General features: G+C 42.9%; 2 protein-coding genes and 1 long non-coding RNA gene across 7 annotated transcripts in view; 2 read left to right on the top strand and 1 right to left on the bottom strand.

Moving 5' to 3' along the window:
* Positions 1 to 20,070, bottom strand: part of LOC138067452 (uncharacterized) — a 162,007-nt gene that overhangs the window by 16,880 nt on the left and 125,057 nt on the right. The gene's annotated exons all lie outside the window — the stretch shown is intronic.
* Positions 697 to 2,765, top strand: FIBIN (fin bud initiation factor homolog). 2 transcript variants are annotated; one of them, XM_068944060.1, is made up of 2 exons: positions 697 to 910; positions 1,004 to 2,764. In XM_068944060.1, the coding sequence occupies exons 1-2, from the start codon at positions 740 to 742 to the stop codon at positions 1,370 to 1,372; spliced, it is 540 nt and encodes a 179-aa protein (XP_068800161.1). In that variant the 5' UTR covers positions 697 to 739; the 3' UTR covers positions 1,373 to 2,764. The 2 variants fall into 2 exon arrangements, with proteins under 2 accessions (XP_068800161.1, XP_068800160.1); XM_068944059.1 differs by having other exon boundaries at positions 697 to 2,765.
* The window catches only part of BBOX1 (gamma-butyrobetaine hydroxylase 1), a 104,450-nt gene continuing 96,810 nt past the window's right edge, over positions 12,431 to 20,070 (top strand). Inside the window, exons 1-4 of one of the 4 annotated variants that reach the window (XM_068945311.1) lie at positions 12,443 to 12,590; positions 12,843 to 12,916; positions 19,796 to 19,846; positions 19,941 to 20,069. The gene's annotated coding sequence lies outside the window, so the exon portion shown is untranslated. Of the gene's footprint in view, positions 12,591 to 12,842; positions 12,917 to 19,795; positions 19,847 to 19,940; position 20,070 lie in introns of all 4 variants that reach the window. The other 3 variants (XM_068945312.1, XM_068945309.1, XM_068945310.1) reach the window with 3 other exon arrangements.

Below are 20,070 nucleotides of genomic sequence, written 5' to 3'. Positions count from 1 at the left end.
TCAGACTTATGGTCAGCGTCTTCGGATGAACTGTGATTGACTTTTCCTGAAACGCATTTGACGTTTCATTTAAGAACAGATTATAGTGCCTACAGTTACACTTCATTTTCCCAGCTTAAACCTACGAAGGTTTATCGCGTTACACCTCATACTCGAACGCGTTTCTTCCAAGTTTTCCTCAGTGACAAACCCTGCGGTCTGAATAAGCATGTTCGCAGCCACGCTGACTTCCCCGGCCCCGCATCCCTTACTCACTGCAGGGCACCTGGAACCACTGTGAAACCACTGGTCGGGGAAATCTGAGCGAGCCTGCGTTCTGGGGGGGGGTTTTCCTTTTTTTTTTTTCTCCTTTCCTCTTTTGCTTGCTTGCTTTTTTCTTCCAGAGGAGACGAGGCTGCGCGTCTGCCCTCGGCCAGCCGGGCGGGGCCGGCCGCGGCGGCCGGCGGAGCCGAGCCGAGCCGAGCGGAGCTGAGCCGCGCCGCGCTGCGCTGCGCCGTGCTGCGCTGCGCGCCGGCCCCCCGCGCGGCCGCGGCTCCTTGCGCTCCGCCGCCCCTTAAAGGCGGGGGCGGCCGTAACCCGACGCCAGAGCGCTGCCGCGGAGCAGCAGCAGCAGCAGCAGCAGCAGCGCGGGGAGCCGGGCCGGGGGGAGCCGGGCCGGCCCATGGGGCGGGGGCGGCGCGGCCGCTAGGCTGCCCGCGGCGGCGCGGCGCGGCGCGGCGCGGAGCGGCGCGGCCGCAGCATGCCGGCGCTGCGCCTGCTGTGGCTCGGCTGCCTCGGCAGCCTCTGCCGCGGCTACTTCGACGGCCCGCTGCAGCCGGAGATGTCCAACGGGAGCCTGCACCACTACTTCGTGCCCGACGGCGACTACGAGGAGAACGACGACCCCGAGCGGTGCCAGCTGCTCTTCAGGGTGAGCGAGCCGCGGCGGTGCGGCGCGGCGGCGGAGGCGGCGGCGGCGGGCGGCCTCAGCCTGCGGCAGGAGCTGACGGTGCTGGGCCGGCAGGTGGAGGACGCGGGCCGGGTGCTGGAGGGCATCGGCCGCAGCATCTCCTACGACCTGGACGGCGAGGAGAGCTACAGCCAGTACCTGCGCCGCGAGGCCGCGCAGATCGGCGACGCCTACTCCAGCTCGGAGCGGGCGCTGAGCGAGCTGGAGAGCAAGTTCCGGCAGGGCCGCGAGCCCGACGGCCGCGACGGCGGCGGCCGCCCCGGCGACGCCTGCCTCGGGCTGCTGCTGCGCGCCCGCGCCCTGCTCCGCGACACGCTGCGCGTCTCCAGCGGCCTGCGCGACAAGCACGACCTGCTCACCCTCACCGTGCGCAGCCACGGCGCCCGCCTCAGCCGCCTGCGCAGCGACTACCTGCGCGCCTGAGCGCCCCGCGGCCGCCCCCGCGGCGAGGCGGCGCCCCGAGGGCATCCTCGCAGCCGGCCCTGGGGCACTCGTGGGGCTTCCTTGTCCTGCCCCGGTTTTAATCCTGCGGGTGGGCAAGGAGGGAGGCGCCAGCGCGGACCTCGCGGCCCGGCCGCCTCGCACCTCCGGGCCGGGCAGCGTGGCGAGGCCGCGGCGGGCGCGCCAGCGGTGCCGAGGCCGGCACGTGTGCCCGGCGAGACGCGGGCGGCCACCGCTGGCCTGGCGACTGCCGCTGTCCCCCCGCCCCCCCATGGCCCCACCGGACGCGAGTCCTGGCCTTTTCCGCGGGAGAGCCCGGCGGCGGCGGCGGCGTGCCATCGTCGGGAACGCACAGCGCAGCTCGAGTCTGCTTAGGAGCCTCTCCTGATGTGCTCGCGCAAATAAATCATTCCTTCTGCAACTGTATTTATTATGTTTGACTTCATAAACAACTTGCACGTTCCTATAAAGTCGGAGGTTAGAGGTTTGTTTAAATTAATACCCCGTTTTTAAAAAAATGCCCTGTATTGCATTGTTCGTGTTTGCTTAGAAAATGAAGCAAGTGTTCTCATCTTTGATTTTCTGTTGTTAGTTAATATATCGCCTTTCCACCAGGGCTCACCCACCGCAAACATGGATAAAGCGTGGTACCGCGAGCCACGTCCAGATTCACGTGCAGCTGAATGCTTTTGCTGAATTGCTTTTGTTGTTATTCTCTCGTTCCGGGTGAAACCTCTGGCCCTGTATTCTTAACTTTTTTTTTTTTTAATCAGCACATATTCTACTTGCATAAAATATTGCTCTGCTACTTAACCTAAAGCTGTGATTCCCATTTGTGTTTTGAAAGAAGGGAACTATTCTGGCAGAATTTGTACTCTTTAAGGCTTGCTTATCTGTGACACTAAGCTATTGTAACCCCAAAAGCCAGCCAAAAAGGCTTATGTCAGGTCCTGAGAACGCTGATGCAGATTCTTATAGTAAGAAGAAGGAGCCCTAGTGGTGACTGTAGTTTCAGATCCTGAATTTAAGAGCCCAGTTTCTTAGTGTGTTTTTCTAAAGCAGACAGAAAGTATTTGTCTGTTCCAACACAGTGGCGTTTATTGTTGGTGCCTTTGTACTTTTGCTAGCTAAGCTATTATTAAAATTATTTGTGCTTCTAGACAATAGCAGAAGTGCCTAGTGGGGAGGAGAGGGAGGATTATTTGGGGTTTTAGGATCACCAATATTGAATCATCAATTTGGGTAATATGGCTACTAGGTTACAGATACTGCAGGCAGAATCACTGTTTGGATGGAAAAAAAAAATGTTGTTTTAATAAATATTTGAAAACAATATTAAAGCACATTTTTTTTCTCTTATTGTTTTGCTTGAGTCATTCTTGATTTGAAACATACTGTTGTAATACGTCTATTCAGTGAGACTTTGGGGATATGTAGACTCTGCCAAATGAAATAACTTGCTTTTTAGTAAAAATAAATAAAAATTTACAAGGTCAAGAGGTAAGCATGTTCCATTAAATGCAATGCTACAGATGAGTGTCTATGGTAGATTCCTGTAGTTTGCAAGTCTTTAAGGAGGGGAAAAAAAAAAAAAAGCCAATATAAGAAACTGGCAACTTCATAGCACTGGAGGAGAAGATATTTTGTGAATATTTGGGGTCTCATTTTTGTTAACCCTATTCATATTCAGTTATACATTGGTTTGCAAGCCATCGAGTTGAGTAAGTTGCTCAAAAATGTAGTAGGTCGACATGAGGCATGTACGACTGGAGCTTTAAAGGCATCAGGAAACGTCGGATGAAGGTACGTGCTTACAGAACTTCTAGGCCGTTCACGCAGCTAATGAGGTATGCCCCTAACAGGCTACTTTCAGATGTCTGTTTACACCTTTAAATTCTCTGTATCTTTGAAGAACTGCCTTTCAGGTCCTTTAAAAATTGTAACGTTTTATTGATTGATTTCAGTGGAACTACTCACAGTGTTATTTTCAAGATTTTTTTTTCAAGTGAGAAGGGATGAGAGGTTCTGGCTTTTAAAAATTAATTTACTTGTGATGTTTTACTTGCTGTTAGGGTCAGATGTAATAGCATATGACTGAAAAGGGCCATCTAAGTCGCTGAGTCTAGTCTTCCCGCTATCATAGCAAACCATGTAGTATTTCTGCTTACGTTAAAGAAGAGCTCTAAAAATGCCTGAGAGTTTCATTCACAAGCAGTCTTGCCTTTCTTTCTGAATTTCATTCTTTTAGATGTACGTGCCAAAGATGTTATGTGGTCCTGTTTGTGCCCAGATTCTTCTTAAAACCCTGCCCAAGCCAAATCCTTGCAAAACAATCATGAGTTTTTGTCTCTGCTTACTCACTTCTGAGTCACTGGTTATATCATGAATTGTAAACATTACTAAAGAAACTGAAATGGCAAATCATGCTAGTTTTTTTTTTAGCTACATGAGAACAGTATTCAAATCCTATTAGAAAAGTAGTAGTGGTAGTATAAAACAGTTTCTTGAATACACTTTCAGTAGCTTGGTTATTTGAAGTAGCAAACTTTTTGTCAATCTTCCCAAACTATCCCACAGTACACAGCATGCTAAGAGGGTAAATATTTGCAGAGCGGTTACTTTCAAAGCAGGAGATTACAGGAGATGTGTGAAAATTTTCAGTGTAACTCACATTTGGCTCAGTATGCCTCTGTTCATCCAATGAAACAAAATATGGTTCTTTAAAATCCATGCTAATGTTTCAGGCTTTCTACTGATAAATATCCATTGGTGATTTATATTTCAGCAGGATATATACATTTTTATAGTTGAGTTTGAAACAGGAAAAAATGAAGTCAATATGCATATATAACAATTATGCCTATATAACACTGCTTATATGGAACTTTTAGTGTTCTGTTTTTAAAGGAAATGGGTAAATCTAGATCTGGTCTATACATGAGTTCACATGTTTAATAAAAATGTCATAGGTGGATTTAATGAAGGCAGCACAAAACTCTTTTAAGGCACTTAGATCCACGTGAATTTGGTTTATCAGTTTGGCTGGCCTAAGCAAATATATTCATAAATATTCATACTATTCATTGAAAATACATCGATTCTTTGTCAGAGCTGATGTAACTAAGTGGCCTTTACAAAACTGCAGTCTGATAATCTGCACAACAAATCTGAAGCGCCTGCAAGAACTGAGTGTCAAGTGGTTTCCAGCACTTAAAGCTCTTCACATTCAAAGTAGACCTTTAACAACTGTGAAAACTATATTGCAGTTCCTCAGTTTTGCTGCTTTTGCTTGTTTTTTGTCTGATGCAGCTAGGAAGAGATGGAGATATTCTTTGTTTTTATAAAGTCCATTTCAAATAGTAAAGGCATTTCTTTTCATTGAAAATTTAGTAAAGATTTTTAAGCAGAGAGAATGACTGTAACAGCTATTTTGACCCAATAGCTCCTCCTGTTGTGTTTAATAATGCAATAGTATTGTTTTTTTTTTTTTAACACCAGAAAGTGGAAGTGAGACTTAAGCTGTCTCCGTCTTTTTTGATGGTGTTCACGAGAGATTTTTCAAATACAGAAAAGGTATGTTGTTTCCTGAATTTATTAAGAGTTGATGGTACAGAACAGCAGGTGATAACGCTTTCTGGAAAAAAAAATCAGTTAATACAGCTGGAATTGAGAGCTTACTTAATACTGCAATTTCAAAAGTTTTCTTTAATGCAGCCTACGATTTAACACTCATTAAGAGTCAAAGCAAGTCATTAAGAGGCAAGCTTCCACTCCTCGCCTGCACACAGGGAGCTTATTTTCAAAGCTGGTGTTCTGCTGTCGATATTCTCATATCTACTGACATATAGAGATAAGAAGCTCAAAGTGTAAATATGGAGCCAACTGTGCTGTCTCACATGGGCGCAATACAAGCTTGAGAAAGAAAAGGCTGAGCATGTGAAGGGCTGCATCTGAAAAGATCATGCCAAGGTAAATTGACAACTCCCAGGCTGGGGAGCTAGGGCTGGTGGAGCACGCTGTAGCTTTCTCAGCTGAAACTTGCAGAATTTCAAAGTTTCACAGGTTAGCCTATTCAGGACCGTTCAGAGAAACAGAGACGTCAAGGGAAGCCTTTGAAAATAAGGTAAGTCTTTAAAAGATTCTGTGCATGCTAAGCTTGATTTATGAAGTGTCTTAAGTTAAATTGTTGCTCCTGGGTGTTGTCCTGCGCGCAGATGCAGATTGCCAAGATGTGTACCTGAGAAGCAAAAAATACACTTGCCTCAGGCCATACTTCAATAGAAACAATACAGTAAGCTACAGACAAAGCATCAGCTTTGGGTTTTCATCTTTCCCTGAAAATTTTTATTTTGTGGAGAAGCAGGGAGCAGTTCTATTGGGCATGTCTTGTTGCTGTTGTAGTTGTTTAGGCAGGCTTCATGTCCCTTTAGTGTTAGCTTAATTTTTTTTTTTTTTTTTTTACCAATAACAGAAGTAATATTCAATAAACATGAGTAAGAAGCCATTAAAGTGCTGCTGAGTGAAATGTATTTGACAGATGTTATTCATGAAGTAACCTGTATATTTAAAACTTATCTGGCATTTTTCTATCTGCTAAAATGTACTTTTGTTTGCAGACTATTAGGGAATTTATTTTATATCACTTTGATTTTTAGCTAGCTGTTAGCTAAAAACTGAACAATTTGGAGGTCTATATTTGGTTCCTGAAATATGTGGAAACTCTAAGAGACTGACCCAGCTACCTGCTTTTTTTAAAAAAGGCTCTTACTAGAACATAAATATCGAAAAAACCTCTAACTTGATGATTATTATATTTTCTTCATAGAGTTGTCATCTTGCCTACAAGATCAGTTTACAACTGGAAAAGGCAAACTTTAATGACTAATTCTGTAAAGAGAAAAGCATATGGTCTTTGTAATCTTTAGGTTTTTAATGATGCGGCTTGGAAAGAATCACTCGTGGCTTGTAGAGCCATTCGTCCTCGAGAACTACCTTACCTTGGGGAGGTATCATTGATTGTCTCCAACATGCCATTGACATTGTTTCATAAGAAAAGACAATGCCAAGTGTATCGTATTTTCTCAGAAGACAGTTTTGCTTAGGCCATATGTATACCTCTTTTAAATATTTTAAAAAGGCATCCTGAAATTGTTATCTATGTAACAGCAAGCGTTCATGTCTTAACCTGCTTTGGAGACCAAAAAATAATCTTGGAGAAGGTTGACTTAGAGAGAGATTCATTCTCCAGTGCTGGAGACTGGCAAGCACAGGAAGACAGAAAAAGCTAGGTACTTGCATCATATTTTCTGTATATTTTCATACTGCAAACATTTAACTGCAACAGGAGTTACCATCATAAATTAGTTTTATTTGAAATAATAAAGGCTTTAGCACAGACAGACTGTTCAAAGTGCAAGATGGTTTTTTTTCCATCTGCTTAACGGATCATCATCTTCTCAAAAATACGTAACCAGGATTTTCATAGTTTAGGGCTTGGTCCAACAGAACTATTTTGGCAGGCTCTGAATAAGCCTTTGGTCTTTAGCGCTCAGCTATCTAACTTACATTTATCTGACAGCTTATTATGCATTTACCTGGCTCATGATAAAAAAATAAATCTTGCCCATATTGTTTCTGTGTTGATGGCTCTTCGGTTAATCGAGAGTAGTCAACTTTTCCTAGCAGCAGACTTTGTCCTTCTTTTGTGAATATGAATATATTTGTAAGTTAATTAACATTAAATTACATGACTTAGTTGCCTCAGCAGAGATAAAATGAGAGCCATCTTAAATTGGATACCATGCAAGTGATCCAGCAAATATGATAACAATGTATCTGCTTTCTTTAAAAGGCATGAAAAAAAATTTTTTTCTTCCCTAAAAACCTTTCCACTGCTGTGGAATTCAGGGCAACCCCAACAAATGTCCTGTTGGCTCTGCAAACTGAAGATGGTCCTTTAGCTTAATTTGATAATTTAGGAGAATGCCTCCCCCGCCCACCCCAGGAATATGCTATTCAAATCAATTCAAACATAACACATTAATCTTAGAATACAGCTGGGGCTGGGAATCCGTTACCATGTGCTGAGATCACTGCTGGACACTGTGGGCCTCATTAACTGCTGCTGCATCTCTCATTTTAGTTCAAGAGTAACCCTAGAAAAAATTGTGTTAACAGGAGGTGAATCACAATCACTTTTTTTTTTTTTTCCTGAGGAAGGAAAACTAAGCCAGGTTTTCCTTACCAAACACAACACTTATTCTTGCAAAGCATAGTGTTCACCCCATGAACTTTGCTCATGATTTCAGTGAGTTAAAGGACTATTTTTTCTGTTTTTCAAGATTCTCAGAATTAAGGCCATAGTGAATATACTTTCCCTGTTCCCTCTGGATGCGCTGGGCACCTCAAAACGAGCAGGATCGTAACAAGTGAGCTGGGAGGGTAGATGAATTGCCTAACCAACTTCAGGAATAGACACTTCTACCCTCAAAGCACAACCTGGCTGCAGCTCTTCCCTCCTCTCTTAGTGTGTAATTATCCTTCTGATCCCTTACCCCTGTGACTCACAGGCATATGCTGACCCTCCTAGCTCCACAGCTTTTAATCCACGTTTGTTCAATAACACCTAACGTTCTAACAAAAACTTAGTCTCAATCTTCAGAGCCTGAGAACTTATGGTCGTAATTTCTTAACCTACTCTCATGCCAAGCTCTTTCTGCGCACAAATGTGAGTGAGGAGGGATAAATCTGATCGTGAACGCCAAGAATGAACTAAGCTTCACCCTGTGCTCATTTACCCTAGAAGCTGAGTAGTAACTAGGTCCAGTTTCTATTTCCGATATTTATATTTCTCAGCAATTAGGGATTTCAGAAGTCAAGCATCCCCTTTTGCTACATATACATTGATTTACAGCTCCAATCCTAAAGACCTTTCCGTTGTGTCTGGTTTGCAACCATTGGCAGGTTGAGTGGTATTTATTTGCTTACACAGTCTTACTGAATTTATGAGAGTAATTCGATGTTCCAAGCCACGTTTTGGTCTGCCCTGCTGCACAGAGATGCTTAAGAGAGAGTTAAATGCCTGAGTGCTCATCCCCTTGAACTGCTGCTGCTGCCTTCTCCCTCTGGCATGTCTCCCCAGCCCCTGCTGCTGCTCTCCTTGCACCTGGCCCCACCAGCCTACCCTGGCGCCTTTTCTGTTTTTCCCTTCCTGCCCCTGAAGACTTCCCATTAGCTCTCAGGCCCTCTCTAAGTTGCTGCTCGTATTTCCTCTACAGCACCTGTGCAGAGCTGAAGCTAACCAGACCAGAAAAACATCATTATTGTTGGTATGCCTCACTCAATTGCAAATAATAGTTTAGTTCATAGACTTTTAAAATTGTGTCAGAGTAATAAATTTATTGGACCAAAAAAAAAAAAAGAATTTGCCTCCTGAGTACATTGTCCTCCTTCTGCTGTTTGCTTGTTAGCCTGTGACTTTAAATTTTGCAATGCTCTTTACCTACTAATTGCTGACAACCCTAAATTTATTTGGTACTAACTTACTCCTTGGACTAGTAGGCTTATGGAAACCTACAGCATTTCACCTACTGTACTGCTTTCCCCATATGAATGACAGAGACAGGATCAAGCCCAAGGGGAATAACTGAACTAATCTTGCACTATAGGATTCTGTAAATTGATATTGTGACAGTAAAAAGACATGTAAATGTACTGTAAAATAAATGAATTCCAGATTTTCATCATACAGTACTTCTGACACACCTCTTTTAAATTTTTTTCTTTTATAGATACTCAGCAAATAAAAGTACAACATTAATGAGTCATATTTTGCTGAGTTATTATGTAATCTTGAAGGCAGTTTGCTTTTATTTCCACTTGGATAGGATACTTTTCCACTTGCATATTATGTAACAATCCTTATAAAAATAAAGACCAGCTCTTGCAAAAACTTTACAGTGCTCCTGTTACAGAAGTAGACCTGTGACCATTTCAGTCTTCACACTCTGCTTGTTATAATATCTGTTTATAACATCTTAAAACATTCCCTTCTTGGCTGGAAAGGTTCTCCGTTCTTGGTCTACATAGAGTCTTTTTTCTCAAAGTCTAACCAAAGTCTCTTCTGTTTTTTGTTTATTTGGGGGGGGTTGTTTTGTTTTGCTTTTTTGGAGTCTGATAAGGTTGTGGCCCTATCTATGTATACCTACATACTTAGTTCATGTCAATAACAGATTTTATTCACTTAAAAACTTCTAAACATGTTATCAAAATCCTTCTACTGTTAATTAGTAAAAATAGGAACCATAAGATATGATTTATAAGCATGCACAATATAAGATGTTTTATGTCAGCCCATATGCATTTAATAGCATGTTCACTAAACATAAAAGAAAATTAAGCAAAAACACGTCAAGAATCTAGTGTTTTCTCAAGCAACAGTCTACGTTCAGCACAGGCAGAATGTTCAGCTCACCCTTTCCTCAGTGTTACTATTCGCAGGTTAGTGATGGACATGCAGAACAATGCACCTATGAGTTACAACATCTCTAAAATACCTGCAGGTACAGAATTGTCTACTTTTTTGTAATGAAAAGTCATGAAAAGTCTGGAATGATTTTTATGATAAAGCTTTCATCCAAATAAAGCAATGTTTGTAAACAGTGTGTAGAAAATAGGACCAGTTATCTGCCAGACATCCAGTCTGCCAAATGTTGAAAATCATTTAGAATTTTCAAACTCCTGATTTCAAATAATGTAGTTTAAAGGGGGGGGAAAAAAAAGTTGTACTTCAGAAACTTAAGAAAAACAAGGAAGACAGCCATGAAAACCAACAATATGTGTGTTCCTTAGGGAAAAAAACAAGGCAAAAACATGAGAGGAAAAAGTGGAGAATGGATTTGGGACATAATTTTAAAGCAGCCATGGCCTACCACTCTTGCCTTAAAGTAATGCGTCCAGTTTCATGTATTACAGCACTGTTTTGACACAGTTTTTATTCATTGAAGAGGGTGAATGATAACTACCAATAAAAATATTTCATTTCCTATAAGTCACAGAATCGGCCTTAGTTCCTTCTAACTGCCAAAATGCTTAGAGACGCAGTCTATAAACAGTTATTAGATGTCTTCAATTCTGCGTGTACTTTTTTCCATCAAACTAGCCAAATTTCATGTTTGTGAATGTTTTACCATCTGTGAAAAGTGCTCATTTGACAACATTTAGGTCCAAGGTTTTCCTGATTATATTGATGTTTTGTAGACCACTGTTTGGACCCTGAATACCCAGTAAAACAGGTACATCTTGCACAGCTGGCAGAAAGCTCCTATGTGCCAATTAGGAGAAATTACCTGTACATAAGAAAGTAAAAGTTTTCCTTTTCTTTTGCATTTAGTTCAGCTCTTCCTCAGTCATGCTGCCAGCTCATGCATACTGGAGCAGGTGGGGATACCAGTCCAGTAACAACTGGAAACTTGAACACCGGCACAGGCCGCTACAGCTGAAAGCAGGTAAGCGCTATTTCCCACTACTGCCTTCAGCTACATGTGAGCTGTATTTCTATCTTTTTGAGCCTTCCTCCCTTCAACCACAAGAAACACATTTTTCAAATAAACACACCATTAAAATATTTGCCAGCCAGAAGGTACTTGGCAGTAAATAAGGAGAGTATGTTGATGCTGGTTTTTAAATTTATTCCCAGGAAGCTCATCTGTCTGAGGCTTACTGCTCACAAAAGATTTGTTTGACAATAAAATCATCTGCAACATTAATTCAGAGGGTGCGGGCAAAGGCCACTCCGTCTGAAACAGCAGAGATGTTTTATTCCACAATATAGGCTGTGTTTGGCCATAGGCCCAGGCAGTCTTGCCTGTAAAGACTATTTCTGGTATTCAGTGATGTTTACTGTAGTCTAGACCTGGCATGAACAGTGCAGCTTGGAGCTGTGTGGGGGCTGGTTTTTTTTTTTTTTTCTTTTTCTTTCTCTCTCTCCCTCCACCTCTGCTGTAAGGGCTGGTGACTCCTCACATCGGATGAGGTCAGCCAGAGCCCCTGGTGGCGAGTTTCTTCCTTGCTTTGGGCCCGTGTCTCTGTAGAGGTTTCTTAGCTGGGTTTAGCTCCACGTCTTCTCTATCTTCTCACCCAAATAAGTGGTTTTGAAAAGGTTGAGAAATATTTGTTACAGAAAAGGGAAAAGAAAATATGGGAAATGAATGGCTTTTCCCACCACGTATCTTCAAATCAAGGCTGGATGCCTCTTTGAAAACGATACCTCAGTCAAACAGAAGCTATCGGGCCAATTCAGTGGTACCGAGGCGTTTATGGAGTTCATTTTATAAGATGCGCTATACAAGGGACTAAGAACATTGAGGACCCCTCTTAGCCTTAAAGAAACCTGCCAACGGAGCTAAGTGTGCAATGGCAGCTGCCTGGGAGCGCGTGGCCCGCGGCAAGCGAGGCAGGGAAGCGGGCTGTGTGAGGGGCGCAGCTCTGGCCCAGTTCTCCCAGTTTTGGACGCCTGGTGAGCAGGGCCCTGCCTCTGCCGCCCGCCGCGTGGCACCCCAGGAAAGGCTTCGCCGAAAGGCGGCCCGCGCCTGGGGAGCGCCCCAGGAACGAGCAGGGAGGACAGACGGCTCCCGAGCCCCGTCCGAAGGGGCCGTGCTCCAGCCGTGGCAGGTCCCAGCCGGCGGGGCTGCGCGTCCCTTCGCCGCACGAGGCCGTCGCTGGCTGGCCGGGGGCCCGCGCGGAGGAAGCAGTACGACGTCAGACAGACGTTCAGTGGGGGCTGATTCATTTATACTAAAACTTAAGTATTTCCATGACTCCAGTTAATCTGGCTTGAGTAACACACAGCCGAATGCCGCTGTAGGGGCAGGCTGCCAACACGGCAGCGCGCTGCCCCTTACGGCTGCCTCTCGCTGTGCCTCTCTGTCACGGCGTGAAACACTGGCCCTTCCTCCCGTCAACCCGCCCGCCCCAGCCCTCCCGCGGCCCCTCCCCCCCGGGGGGCCGCCCCGCCGCGAGGCGCCAACGGCCGCCGCCAACGGCCGCCGCCGGGGCGGGGCGGGGCGGGGCACGTCCGACCGTTGGCACGACGCGAGTGGGCGGCGCTGGCCGCAGCGGCTAAGGAGAAAAAAAACAAGCAAACCCCACTGATGGGATGGAGCCCGTGGGCTGCCGTGGAAGCGCGCTGGCGGTGTAGTAGGTGAGGGCGTGCTCGGCTGCGTGTTTGTGCGCTTTGCTCCCCTGCCGGCCAGCGCCGGGGCCTCTTGGTCCCCGAAGGGGCTCGAGCGCAGGCCGTGAAATCCGCAGCTGCGCTGCGGAGGGCTGCTTTGTAAAGTACTGCAGTCTCTCAGGCAGCCCGTGGCTAGCGCAAGAGGAATACCTACAAGATGTTTAAATAAAACCTAAAACTTGCTTTGGGTGTTCAGACCTTTTTTTTTTTTTTTTTTTTAAGGGTCACGCTTCAGTTGCCACCTGCAATTGCGGACAAGGACTAAGCAATCAGCAGGCCTGGTTTCCCTCGTTTAAGTATACAAAGCCAGTGATAACTTTTCTTTCAGAGAAACATACTATATTACATTTGTGCAAATATGAATGTAATGTATCTGTAAAATTTTTCTGAAATTCTGCAGTGTTTCTGTATCCAGGGTCCCGGTACAGCTGACAGTGTTGTTAAAATTCCATTTTATCTTCCGTACAACTGTGTAAACTGACCAGCTTCTGGTACAGCAACTTGGTTTGTTAGGCATGGCTAAACCTGGAGTGTGATGCAACGGTTAAACCCTTCATTTCTCTGCAGCTTCTTAACCATGTGTGAAGAGAGTACATGTTGTCTGGACTATCCCAATTGTCTTAAAGTGCCATTAATCAAAATTCATTTTTAAGCAATTGTGCATGTAAAACTAACAAATGTACTGCTGATGCTGACAGACAGGAGAGAGAGCATGTGATATGTCGGCAGCGGGGGGGGGGGGGGGGGGAAGGCGGAGGAGTCTGAAGGAAATGGATTGCTGAGAAACAGAACAGTGAATATTATCTTTTAACCAGAGATTGGAGGAAGTCTGAAAGTGTAATCCACCAGATGATGGTGATTACCTTAAATCATAATTGTCTGCCAGCATACAGGCTGGCCATTGTCACGCTATGGAGGATTATGAGTGAATTATGAGCAATGGGAATGGAAAAACCTTGGGCCTGGGACTACTTTCACATGGGACAGCGTGAATCATGAGCATTGTTGGTAGCATCTGTTTTAAACTATGCAAACCTACTATATGACAACTGAGAGCAGAATTGTGGCTTCTAAGTTTATGCAGATAGCTCTAGTTCAGAGAAAAGAAAAGCAGAGAGCTGTGATGCAGGGAATTTGTTTTGCATTTTTCTGAGTCATCAGAAAATCAGTATGATCATAGTTATTAGCATGCTAGTAATTTTATTTGAACCGGTGGGTTCTGCTTTTAGTTTAATACAGAATCCAGTTTCAAGTGTAAAATAATAGCACATGGAGAAGGGTTGGCCTGAAAAATTTGAGGGAGAGAGGGATAAAAGCTTCTGGAACTTTTGCTTTTAACTTACACTGACGTGAGACTTTCATTCTACTTTTATTGTAAGAACGAAAAAATATGCAAATCTGTAAACAACTGTCAAGAATTGAAAAAAACTATTCTGAATACATCAAGATAGCACAGATGATGTGTGACTGATTCCATTAAGCATCTTCAGTAGCATCCTAGAGAAAAAAAAACATGATCTTCCCGTTTCTACAGCGTGGCCTGGGAATGATCAGCACCAGGAATTTGGATTTGGCTTTCTTTACCAGCACCTTGCTTTGTGTCTTGTACTCCAGGTTTTTTGAGACATGCTGTTATATTTATTTAGTATTTAGTTTGGTGCCTAATCCTGTGGGGCCTTAATTTTAACATGAAGTTCTTGGGGAAAACAGCAGTATAAGCGGGTAGCTATAGTTGTGCAAATCACTACTCAGCAATGGAAATCAGTTAGACCTCACATAGACATATCTTTCAGTAAAGTGGAAACAATGTTTTCTTTGTCTTATTGAGCAGGAAGGTAGTATCAATACTGTGCTCTTGTGCAGTATTTGTAAGTGAACAGTTGCAAGATTTTCTGAAGATATTGATATGAACAGTCTGAGTTCTTCAGTGTCATTTGCAGGCTCTCCTTAATGTCCTGTATGTGTTCAATATGAAGAAAAATCATTGAATTCGAAATCAGGTATAATGTACAGTTTCCAGACAAATCCACCCAGTCCATATACTTCCTTCTGTGCAGTGCCCTGGAAACAGGCTGAGCTATCAAGCAGGGGTTTCTTGTATATGTAGCAGCTAGGAGCTTGCTAGTGCTACCTCAAGGATAGTTTTCAGCCTTAAGTATTCTGCCATTCATTGCTCCAGGAAAGAAGAATGCTAGTAACGGCCTGCCTTTGGCCTGCCTTTATCGTTCAAGCAGGAACAGTTAGTTACCCACTTCCTCCTTGCAGTTGTGGAGCATGGGAAGATTTGCCTACAGTGATGCCCTGTGCAGTGCAGGCTTGGGGGAGCCTGGCACTTCAGGGCCACGATGTGTGGTGCGTGTGCACAGCACAGCTGGCGTGCACACGCACACAGTGAGGTTGGTGTTCCCTGGAAGCATCAGAGTTACTGTGCACTGCAGTAAAACTTGCAGCAGAACGACCATCCAGCTCTTGCACAGGAGACGTGGGAAGGAGGGGGCTCATAGTGTGTGGTGCTTACCTGACACAAACCAAGGTAAGTGGCTGGCCCAGCTGGGAAGGTTGAGCACAACGTTAGGAATCATGAGAAATCTGTTGGTGCAAACTGCCTTGCGTCCAGAGTAGTCTTGTAAAGATCTGCCAGGTTGCCTTTGTGGAGAACTCAATCGAGAACACTCTAGCACCAGAGTGCACACTTTGCACTCTAGTGCAAATGGGAAATAATTCTACTGAAAGGAGAATTTTTTGCTATGAAACTTTTTGTGGGGGACAAAAACTGGGCTTACAGAACTTTTTAATTTATGTATCTTAGAAGAATAACATCAAGAGGATGTGCCGCAGCAGATATTTTTAAACATTGTCATCTGGGTTTTGTTTTTAAAAATGACACCATGATATGACTAACTCAAGGAAAACAATAAATGGCTTTTTTATTATTACAAGATTTCTCTCGGTAGGTGGTTAACCCAAACAGCTGCTTAACAATGAAGACAGAAACAGAAGTTTAATACAAAAACTGCTGAACAATTAAAGGCAAATGCTTAATTTCGCCACAGGGAAATCTTTTTGCTATACTGATCTTCAGAGATTCCTCTTGCACAACTAGCAAACTGAGTAATTCTGGAATTGAAGTGCCAGATTCTGCCCTAAGTAACAGTATTATGCAGGTACAATTCCATTGACTTCAATAAAAAGACACAAATGAAAGGTCTGAATAGGTCTGGAGTCTTGTGGAAAACTAACAGTAGATGAAGTAGATCTGCATATTAGTAAAGCCACATATCATGATTTTTTTCTGGATACTACAAACTGTCCAGGAAAGTTGTTTTCTATCCTGAATATATCAAAGACTTCTGCTGCAGTCTGTGAAACAGATCCTCCCCACTCAGTGAGTGGATGCAGTGGCTGTTTCACATTCTAGCAATTAGGACTGGAAGTATTTTAGGAGAGTTCTTTGTGATTAACAATAGGTTGGATTGATGACACTGAAAACTGAAGTCTCTTAGAATGAGGGCAACTCTAACAGCAGCATAACTTTACTAGCAAGTAGAAAAAGCTTTAAGGCTGCTGCCATCCAAGATTCTCCCAGCCATGCAGAGAACAGGAAATGTGAACAGGAGCATCAGTTAATTGAAAGAGGCAAGCCATGAAAAGCAGTAGTCTTGCTGAACATAAACATCAACAGCATAGCATCCACTTTGGAACTGATTGTTGAGGCTTTCTTTGTAGTTAGTGAATAGAAATAAGTTTAGTTCACCTCGTCCTAAAGCAAGCTTCTGTAAAGGTGAGATGAACTCTGATCTAAGTGTGCCTCTTCTTTTCTGTTAGTTAGAAGTGGTGCAGATGGTGCATGTGATATGCAAGTTTAGATGACTGTTGTACGTACCCAAAGTTAGGCGAGATAAACCCTGGTGTACTTGCTTCTCACATCTAATCAAAGTTAGAAATTCACATTTAGCTTACAGTCTTCCCCATTGTAACATGTATTGTGTGTACATCCATAACTTCCAGAAGTCTTATTACTCTTTTTATGTAGAAATTCTGCCAGGAGTGGTCACACCCCCTTTTTCTTTAGGTTGACCTTTTGTTTCAAAGCACTTGAAAAAATTACTGACGCCTGTTTAAAAGGCTGTCTTCTTGACATGCATTTTGTGTGGCTGAGTTATCTGTTATCATATGAACAGATACCACTTAAGCAACATCTGTGACAGGAACACGATAGACTCACCTTAATTTCTTGCCATAAAATGTTTCTTAGGCGGTTTTCTGGTAGGCCATTGATTATGCTAATCAGTTATGCAGTGCTATGAGGAGTCTTTACAAGCAAGTTCTGATTTCTTAACAGTAAAATACGAGAAGCCTGGAAGCTGTTTGAATCTGCGAAGCTTCACATAAGAGTTTAAACTTAGCAATGAACCTTCCCTGAAAGATAATCAGAAAGTAAAGGCTTTGTTCCTTTTCCTGTCCCTTGCTTTGTCATTTCAAAAAAAAAAAAAAAAAGACTTATACTAAGCAAGCTCATGTATAACATCCAGGTACTTATAACTTCATGCTGAAATTAAAAGAAGAGCCTTGCTTTGCCTGTTCAGAAGACTTTTTTGAAAGCCTAACTTTGGCATACTGTCCTCTAAAGTACTAGAATATATATGGAGTTGAATTGGTAGAAACAAGGTTTTTCTGTCCTCTCTACGCTATTGGAAAATTACCTGAAATAAGCAGGATAGGACCTTCTGGCAGGAAAAAAAAAAAAAAAGAGTGGATCTGTTGATTGACATGGAAGAAAGATACAATCAAATCTCTGTTAGCATAACTGAATGGGGTAGCACCATCAGATACTTATGACAGTGTATGGAAGGATAGCTGTGAACCACATAAGAAGTCCCAAACATCCTTCAAAGTACTTTGAGACTCCACTGATGAAAGTGATTTAGTGGGTTAGCAGGTTGAAAAGTAAGCATGTGAATACTATTTAAAATATTTGGCAAGTGACTTAACTGAAATGAGGTACACGTGCTTCATATTTATTGCATATAATGAATCAGATAAGGAATCTGATCTCTTAGGAGGTCTATAATGGCAGCTCAAGATATATTTGTGTATCTTTCATCCTTACGGCAAGATCTTTGGCTTCTCTTCCCAGCAGAGAATAAGGTGAAGTTGCAAGGGAGACTGGAGGGAAGGAGAGGCATTTTCCTTCACAGCCCACAATAGCAACCTTTGTGAAAGGATTTGCTATAGAATTAGTCACCACCGGAAACAGATTGTCAAAAAGAAATCAGAAAGGGTCAAGGCGCCAGGGGAGCCTTGTCCCCATTTTCCCTTTCTGTCCATGAAGCATCCAGAGAAAATATTGAGCAAAAGCATTATCTGAACTACATAATGGATGTGTGAACTGCATTGTCAATGAGCTACATAGTGAGCTACTGGCATGGATGTACTATGCAGCCAAAATGATGAAATCCTCAGAATTTCCCCTGCCCCCTCCAGGAGAGCAGAGTTTCCTACTGGCCTTAAACTTCAAAAGCAAAAGTTGGTTCTCATGTGAGAACCAACAAGTGAGTTATGAGCTGGTTCTCGCAAATACCTGAAGAAGTACCTAGTTATATTTAGCATACAGAGAAGTGTATCTGTATCCACAAAGGAGCTGGATGGTTGGCTTTGAGGAAGACCGTTCTGCCCTTGAATTCTGTATGAACTGAAAGACAGACAGAATGGATAAATCCTGGTATTTGGTTGCTCATTTGCTTTCTAGCTGTGTTTTTAAATTAAAGTAACTGTGAGAGCCATGTTTTCTGCTGAAATCCGTGTTGTCTAGGTGTCAGGAATATTCTGATCATGCTTACCCAGCTGTGCCTTGCAAGGTTTTCTGGTGTGCACCTAGGCTGGATAAGAGATACGTGTGAGGATACTCGATTGTAGCAGCATTGGTGCTGACTTTCGATTTGGGCAGTACTAGCTAGGGGTTTCAGATAACTTTTCAGGCAGAAGCACAAATGTCAACAAGCTCTCAGCTGCCGAAACGATTAGGCAGTGGTTTTGTGGCTTGCACTCCTGCATCGTAGTTGTCTCGGTTTCATCTAAACTATATTTTGGTTGCTTAAATGCATTTTTGGATCTGTCCCAGTGTCATCAAACAATCCGCTGCCTTGAACAGAACTATCTCAAAAAAAGTACAAACATAGCAAAAGTTTACAGTATGTTAAAATGGTCTAATGTTTTTCATTTTTATTTGGAAAGCAGATCTTCTAAAGTTTCAGAATATTGGAAACCCTCGTTGTGTTCCAGTACTTGCTGAATAGCCTTGTTTCGAAGAGATTAGAATAAGTATCCTATTATCCTGTGATTAAAAAAAACCCTAAAACGTACCATGATTTCACAGTCATACAGAGTAAAATTTTGTCCAAGAAATGTCAGAAGAAAACTGCAGCCAGTCTTGTGATGTTAATATTTTTATAGTTAGCAGGACAGTTGTGATACTTGAATAATGCTTTGGAAATAATATGTATACGTGTATTAGGAAATATACTTAATCTGCATATGAACCCATTTTTTGGATTAAAGTCTGTATGCATACAGCTGTAGCTGTTCCTTGTATTAATTGTAAGTGAATGTTGTTAATTTATGGGTTCTGATAGGACTGTACCCAAGCAAAAGAAAGTAGAAATAGTATTCTGCTTTGCTCAATTCAGTCAAATGAAGTAAAACTAAGAGGAGACCCAGGGGTCCTATACCACACAGTCCTTGGAGATAGCAAAGGAAAAAATCGAAAACCTTCTGTCAACTGCTGCAGGCATTAGTAAGTCAAAATAGTGACGTGAATGAGGTTCTGCCTATGCAAAGGCTGCACAGGGAGGCTTCAGAAAAAGACACTGAACAAATTAGAAATAAATATGCAAACTTTGCAAGGGTTAAATAGTTTATTAAAAATAAATGTATTGATTTATTGATTCAGGGGGAGACCAAGTATTATTCTGAATAAAAAAAGTATTAGGCCAGAACTTCTTTTCCAATTTAAGTTGGAATGCGTTACCTTTCTGCAGTAGAGTATACAGTTACTTCAGCTAGCTTTAAATATAATAGCAGATATAGAAAGTAGTCTGTCTGTGGAAGGAGAAATGAGCTTTCACCAAACTCTGTGCCTGTAGCTGAATTCTTGTTAACAAAGCTTTTCCTTGCAGGGAAATGGATTCTGTGATCTCTTTTCAGTAGTATCCACTGCAGGAATTGAGGTATGGGTATTTTAAACATGATTGGTAGTATTGCCTACTTCTGATTTGTGGAACTCATCTTGAGGTGTCTATAATGAAACCATTTATCAAAAAGCATTGCACTAACTGCAAATTAAAAGAAGACCAAGATGATGAATCACATTGAAGCTCTGCTAATCTGCAGGACTCTTGAACGGACTTTTGAATGTATGGGTCCGAATATACCCTCTGTACCTCAAAAAAAG

Source organism: Struthio camelus, chromosome 5 (assembly GCF_040807025.1).
Source record: "Struthio camelus isolate bStrCam1 chromosome 5, bStrCam1.hap1, whole genome shotgun sequence".
Taxonomy (NCBI): Eukaryota; Metazoa; Chordata; class Aves; order Struthioniformes; family Struthionidae; genus Struthio; species Struthio camelus.
Note: the sequence above shows the minus strand (reverse complement) of the source record. Positions and strands in the feature narration are given on the sequence as shown.